General features: G+C 26.7%; 1 protein-coding gene across 1 annotated transcript; it reads left to right on the plus strand.

The window, feature by feature from the left end:
* Positions 1 to 5,527: 5,527 nt before the first annotated feature.
* BDCG_16122 (uncharacterized protein) lies at positions 5,528 to 5,734 on the plus strand (the record flags this gene model as incomplete). Its single annotated transcript, XM_045425385.1, has 1 exon — positions 5,528 to 5,734. The coding sequence occupies one exon, from the start codon at positions 5,528 to 5,530 to the stop codon at positions 5,732 to 5,734; it is 207 nt and encodes a 68-aa protein (XP_045279146.1).
* Positions 5,735 to 7,862: the final 2,128 nt, after the last annotated feature.

Genomic DNA, 7,862 nt, shown 5'->3' on the forward strand with positions numbered 1-7,862 from the left:
TCTTCATTTATTCTCAGAAGATTATTGAACAGTGCTGAATAAACTGTATATAGCTGTTAAATCTTCTGCATCAGATACAAGTCAGATCTGTTAAAAGAATCTCTTAATACTAGTTATAAAGTATGATAAAAGCTCTTCTGTAAGAGTAGTATCTTCTTTATATTTCAATAATTTATTCACTGCACTAAATTCTTATAGTCTTGATACTTATTCTTCTCTATTAGAATATTACAGTTGTTAGATACAGTGTATTCTTTAATCAGCTTAATATAGTATAAATTAATATATATATTCAGCTGATTCTTTATATATTATATAAGCTTTGCTTTTTTAATATAATCACTGATATGTGTAGTAACTGTGTTCATTATTGAAGTAGAAGATAACTGATAACTAACAATTGAATCAGCTTAGAATGATTCAAATATTACTACTGCTCTTACTGCAGCTTTAATAAGAAATTATAGTTATTAACAGACTGTAAGTATGATTTAATAAGTTACTTCAGAATCATTTTCTCTCAGAGATTGAGATATTAATAGACTATTATTTCTTATAATGACTGCATATATCTGAATAATAAGATCAATAGATGATTGATTTAATGCTGAAAATGCTGCAGAAATAATCTACTTAATTATCAGACTGAGTCATTTCTTTCTGAGCTCACATTGTAAGATAAGAGATATAATAATTAAAGCTTAAATATATTCTTAAAGCTGATACTTCTTGAGATGAGTGATCAGTGACTGTAGATAATTTCAACTGTAAGAAAAAGAAAATATCTGCAATATTCAGAAGTATTTTAACTGATTATATGATAATAAGACAGTACTGATTAGTAATAAGTATAAAATCTCTGATATATTAATAAACTTACTATGATATGAATCAGAAGAAAAAAAGAAGATTAAATTCAAACTTAAGTATATTTGAAAAAGAGATACTGTCTGTACTGTTATACTCTGCTCTTGATATATTTACTCTCTATGTGTGAGATTCAGTAGATTATTCAGTTTAGACTGAAGATATTATATATAATAATGAAATCAGCTGTTATTATATAAATTATAGTTCAGATTTAGTCAATTTTTATCATTAATAAAGCAGCTTCAGTATAATCTTCTTATAGTTAATTCTTTGATTTCTGCATTGCTATTTTACTGCAGCATATCTTCAAGAAATACAATATAAAATGCAACAATTCTCATCTTTTCTTTACTGATATTCATTATAACTCTCTTATAATTCAATATAGATAAGTCATATAACAATGCAGTAACAGTGTCAGAAAAATTAATACTATAAGAATCAAAGATTAGAATAAAAATATTATTTCACTTCAAGTGCTCAACAGCACTTAGTGCAGAAATTATATAAAAACTTATTAAGCTTCAGTATATGTTCTGATATAAATCAAATTCATTAATAAATAATTGATATGACAGAGAAATAACTTGTATATCAGAGTAAAATATACTTTTCAAAAGATCTTGATCATATACTGCAATTTTCAACTCAGTCTGAATCAGCAAAGATTTATAATATAATTATATTTCAATAACTTCAGTTTTGATTCTCATGACTTAATGAAGAAAATACTGATCTTGACTCTTATATATCAGCAGATCAGAACTCAATTCAAATACTGTATTTATATAAATATTAAGTTAATCAAGAACTTGAATAATTAAGATATATTTCATCTTATTCTTCATTGTAATTATTTTGAAGAGACTAAATAATGAATTTAAGAATAGTAATCTTTATATAGTCTGTGAAGTATAGTGAATAGTTTCTTGAACTTTCAGAATTACTATATGAGATTTTATATCTGAATATCAGTGATTATATCTGATAAAATACACTCTTTCAATGTAAGATATATCATTCAACTCTGATTTATAAAAGTATTTGAGATTCTCACACTGATACTGAATAAAATCAGAAGAAAAAATAGGTTTATTTGATGAATATTATATAAAGTTATTAGAATAATATTTGACTGAGCTTTCTCAACTGTGAAATTGTTATAACTCTGTAAGATTGTTGACAATTTCTGTCATTTCTATATACATTTGTTGCTGAAAAGTTGGGGATTTGAGAAGAACAGATATCAAGAAAATCAGATTTTAAAAGTAGAGTAATCTTATAAAGAATTCAGTGAGATTTTTCTGAGTAGAACTCAGAGTTGATATTTGCATTGATAATACTATTAAAATTGAGGTTTTCTTAACTGATAAAATCAGAAATTATACTCTGCATTACTTTTTCAGAGTTGATAGACCTTTAGAGAGCAGACTTATCAGCAATATATTCTTCAATAAACAAAGAATTTGCAGTAGTGATTTGTAGTTTTTTCAGAAAATATCTGACTTTTCAGCTCAGAGTCTTATTGTTAGAATAAATGAATTCATTTCAAAGTTACTGTGTTTGTGAGATATATCAATTACTGAATCAGAATTAATAAATTAATCAGTAATAGTAACAGTAATTGCATCAGTAACTGATATTTCAATATTATCAGTAACTGACTCATCAAAATTCTCTTAATCATTATTTTCAGAAATATTCTTCTCAGCAGCTGCTTTTAAAAGTTATTTAATATACTTAATATTATCAGCAGCATTCTCATTATATAACTCTGTCTTTAGAAAATGTTAGTTTTTATAATAATAGAGATATTAAAAGTGATAAACTTACTGAGAATAGCAATACTTCTTCACTGAAAGTATCATTATCTGAATTACTGTCAGTGAAATCTTTATTTACAGTTTCTGAGAAAGAGAGACTCTGATGTTGAAATTTCAATTGATTATTCTCAGATTCTTGTCTAGAGATAGATAGCAGATAGTGTTTCAGATTTTAATTAAACAGATACAATATTTTACTTTCTGATATAATTTGTAGAAAAAAGTTGCATAGTTGAAAAGATATGAATGAAGTGAATAAGCAGTCTTGATAAAATAAAGAGATGAGATTGAATTACTGAAAAGAGATATATCAATAAGAGCTGTAATCAGTAATAAATATTATCTTAATATTAATAATCATACTTTCTTTATTATATTTCTGCAAGTAGCTAATTATTTTATCAGAATACTATCAAAATTCTATTAAAATTCTGAAAATAAGCATGATCATAGATCTCAGTTTAATAGATCTCTTCAAACTCTCTCATCTGATAGATTTACTGAGACAAATCACTGATTTCAAAAGAAATCATATATTGATATATCTGTATCATAGAATGAACATAATGACATTAATAAAGAATATCAGACAGATGAGAAATCAAAATCATTTCTGATATTCAGTGATCTGTTAAAGAGATGTCACTGAATTCAGCACTCAGATACAGAAGTGTATGAGAAGGAAATTCAGCTGACAGAATAAAAGCTTCATGTTAAAATCAGATGAATGTATTTTCTTACATTCTCAAAGAACAATCTGAACAAGACAGTCACAGAGATGATGAAAATAAAGGATAAAATCTTATACATATTCTCATCAAGCTGAATTACAATGCTTAATACAATAAAGACATGAAAGTCAAGAACATTAAAAGAAATGAAGATAAGTATTTTCAGTATTTCAGATTTTAGCAAAAATCTCAACTTTTCAGCAGAATATATCAAGTGTCTGATGAGATATCTTGATCTTTCAGTGAAATATCTTAAATCTCTGCTGAGATATATCAACTTTTCAGCAGAAAATCTTAGATAAATCTAAACTTTTCAGTGAAATATCAAAACTTATCTGATCAAGTTAACTAATCATTTATTAATATAGAATCATGTTCAACAGAAGAAGACAAAAAGCAGAGAAAGTTCAGTGATAATCAGATTGTATAACTGCTATAAAGAGTCAACAATCTTTGACTATTTTTGTAATTTATTTATCACTGAAAAGTTCTTCTTGATTTTTTACTGAGTGTGAAGAATCATTGACTTTGATTAATTCTCTGAGTGAGAACAATGATATATGAAACATAAGTTAACATCAGTTTGAAAAACATCAGACTGAGAAACAAGAAACTGATTCTGAAAAATAGAGATATATACAAATCTGATAACTCAAGTCAAAATATTTGATAATGCTGATACAAATGAAAATTCCACTGAAGCTATACTGTAATGATAAGATATTCTGACATTTTAAGATCTTATAAGTAATGTTCTCAAATATCAATAAATTGTCAGAGATGATTTTGCAGAGACAATTCAGAATACTCTGACAGTTAAAAAAAGACATATAATAAAAGATGTATGAGAGAAGATGTAGAAAAAGATAAAATTTTCAGATATACTTCTGATAAAAGACAGGCCTGCAATGTAGAGTGTTCAGTGATACAAAGAGTTCTGACACAACTTATTTCTATTTCAATATATTTAGTTTTCTATGAATTTTATATATAAATTAGTTAATATATACTTTAATATATATAATTAGAATATACCTGTCTTGATATTTACTGATGAAAATTGTTATATTCTCTAAAATTTGTATGATTATAACTGCAGCAGAATCACTGATTTCACTGCATCAGAAAATCTTCTTATTCATCTGAAATTCTGTAGATATATTTCTGATAGTATATTAAACACTTGTTTCTGATTAATAGAAATGATTTTATATTCAAAATAGCTGTAGTTCATTCAATGATAGCCCGTGCAGAAAGTATTTATTCTGAAAATAAGATATAAATGAAATCTGTCAGATGCACTGATTGATTGTGTTTGAAAGTCTTCTGAAGTATGAAAGTATTTATTGCATAGTAACACAAAAGAATCAATAACACATATAAAGAGAATATTAACTTGTCATTCTTCTTTTCTTTTCTTTCTTCTTTCTTCTCGCAATTATATTATAATATGAACATTAATTTATCAGCTCACTCAGCTCACTCAGTCTTTTCTCATCTTCAGTAAGATTAGTATTCTGCCAGTTGCAATAGAAAGCTTTAAGAATCAAAAGTTCTAATATAAGATACTGTGTGTGCACAGTACAGTAAGAATATCAGCAAATCATCATATCAGTACTAATAATAGCATCAACAACAGCATCAATAACAGCATCAACAACAGTATTAATAACAGTAATAACAATAATAACAGCAGCACAAATGATCAGTGACACTTCTAAGTGTACGCATGCAGCAGCTGTAAAAGTATAAGAGAAAGAGACAGTGATCAGGTCAAAAACTCTCAATCAGTCAGACAAGTTAACAATGTATAAATATTGCATCTCATATATCTTTCTCTGTCATATTGATGCTGTTTGTGACAAAGTTGAAGAAAGTATAAAGTCATGTTCAAACTGCAATCATGAAAAGAAAGATTGCACAATATATTTCAATGAATTCAAAGATAAAATTGAAAATCTAGTTCAAACTCATGAGTTTTATCTTGTCATTTCAACAGTCATGAAGGAATCAGTCAAGTCAGCCATGCTGAAGACAGTGAAGAATTTATTCAAGCAAATCAAGAAAGCAAAGACACATTAGCAGAAAGCAGAAAATTAAAAAATGAAGAGTGTAGCTATTACATTGAAAGCCTTGAATATATCTATCAGTTCTACTGAAAAAGTCAAACTTGAAATTGAGAAGATCAAGTTGAATATTGAAAGAACTAAATTGAAGATCAAAAAGAAGAAAATCATTATAAAGAAGAAGAAAATTATCATTGAAAAGATAAAATTGAATATTGAAAACATGAAGCTTGCTATTCAGTGAGAGATCTTGAGATCAGTTAATAATCATTATAAGAATTAAAAAGTGATAATGAAGAATCTCATAAACTTAATTAACAGTGTCAGAGAGAAAGTACAGCACATTTTCATTGAAATGTATGAAATAATAAATTAATTTGAAATAATTATTAAACTTCTCAGTAATACAGTTGATGAGAGTAGCAGTGATAAGAAATCTGTTAATAGTGATAATTCTCTTTCTCTCTCTACAACTCTCACTGATTTCTCTGTCATTACTGTTAATTCTTCTTCTCTCTTCTTCTTCAATTTTCTGACTCTGATAAGTGTTCTGAGTTCTCAGACTTATAAATCAATCACTGAAACAGTAAGCTAGAGTCAGTGAAATGATTCTCAGATTTATTCAGAGATTAATAATTATATAGACTTTTAAACACTCAGCATCTGATCACTCTGAAACCTCAACTCTCAAATATTAGATAACTGATGACAGTGTCTCTCAGATCATGACTAATTTATAAACCTCAATTTATAAGTTCAGTGATATGATCAATGAGAGTAATATAACTGAGAATGAAGACTATGAAAGAAACTTGATTCAGTTAATTCAGAAGAATTTAGATAGAAGTATCTGTGATTTTCAATAGAAGACAATATCAGTGAATGAGATGATTTTTAGAATTAGTGATTATATAGATTGAATTCAGTGACATTGCTAATATAATAATTGATTTTTTCAGTTTATCACTTATTTATGATGATTTCACTATTTATTCATTATTATACTATGATTTACAGCTCAGTGACCGTGTCACTGATTGAAATAATAGAATAATTATAATTCAGTCGTGTAATAACCCTACGTTCTTCCCGTATGAATATCCATGGATTTTTGATGAGGTGAACGTGATGTCATGTGAGGTCACGTTACAGCGTTTGTTGCACGGAAAAGTTGGTTTTTCTTTAATATATAGAGAGATAACTTTGAAAAAGCTAATTGAAAAGTAGTGAAAGAAAGAGTAAAACAGCTGAAATCTGAAAGACAGAGTAAGCTCTATTGAAATCAAAGTCAAGATATCTCAAATGAAATGCTTGAGAATAGAGTAAAGCTGATTATATCTATTCTTCTAACAAGTATTGAAGAAAATATTTCAAAGAAAATGTCTTCTAAGTATTTCAAATCTTGATGAAATGAGAATATCACTTTCAAAAGAAAGTAATTAGTCACTACTAAGAGAGATTGAAAGAATAACTTAATATCTGATAAAGAGTTCAAAGCTATTCAAAATGAATATTTTTCAGATATTAAAAGAGTCAAAACAGATTGCTGAAATAAATTTCTTCAAGAAGTATAAGAAAAAGAAGTTTTTAAAGTCTTTAACTATACTAAAACAAGAAGTGTAGCAAAGCTTTCAACCTTAGAATATAAATTTCAGAATGAATTGTATACAGTAAACTCTTTTGAGAAAAATATCAAGCTTTTATAAGAATTCTCTTTCAAAACTTATCATATTTAGAAGAGAAGAATATGTCATTTCATGAATATATTGATAAAAATAACTGGGAATGACTTGAGCTTACATGTGATGAACTAGAGTTAGTAATATTCTCAAGTTCAATTAAAACTGCTACAGGGCCTGATTCAATTAATCACTTGATTATTTAAAACACATATTTCTACTTGAAGAATGAATATTTTGAGCTCTTTTTCAATCTCTTAAAAAATGAATATCATTCTGAATACTGAAGAGAAGCTACTAGACTGACCGTGTGACCGTGTCTGAGATCAGAATCAGATTTTTTGATAGTTTCATTATCAATTTAACTGATCTCATTACACGGTTTTAATATTAGATAGTAGTTTCATACTATCTCAGTGAGACTTACTGTCTACTCTTGTCACATTTTTCAAATGAGATCATGATTTTCACTTCTCAATTTAAATTATTTTTATTGCTTTAAATGACTTTAAATCTTATTTAAGTGTTATCAAAAAGTGTTACTTTTTTAAAAATTAAAAATAGTCTAAAAGAAACCTTAAAATGTCTAAAAATAGTAACTTTATATCAAGAATGAAACTAAATGAGATCAAATGAGATCACTTTCTCATTTTTTTCAAGTTATGATTCCATTTTAAGATCTGATATATAGTC

This window comes from Blastomyces dermatitidis (genome assembly GCF_000003525.1).
Source record: "Blastomyces dermatitidis ER-3 genomic scaffold supercont1.1, whole genome shotgun sequence".
Lineage (NCBI taxonomy): Eukaryota > Fungi > Ascomycota > Eurotiomycetes > Onygenales > Ajellomycetaceae > Blastomyces > Blastomyces dermatitidis.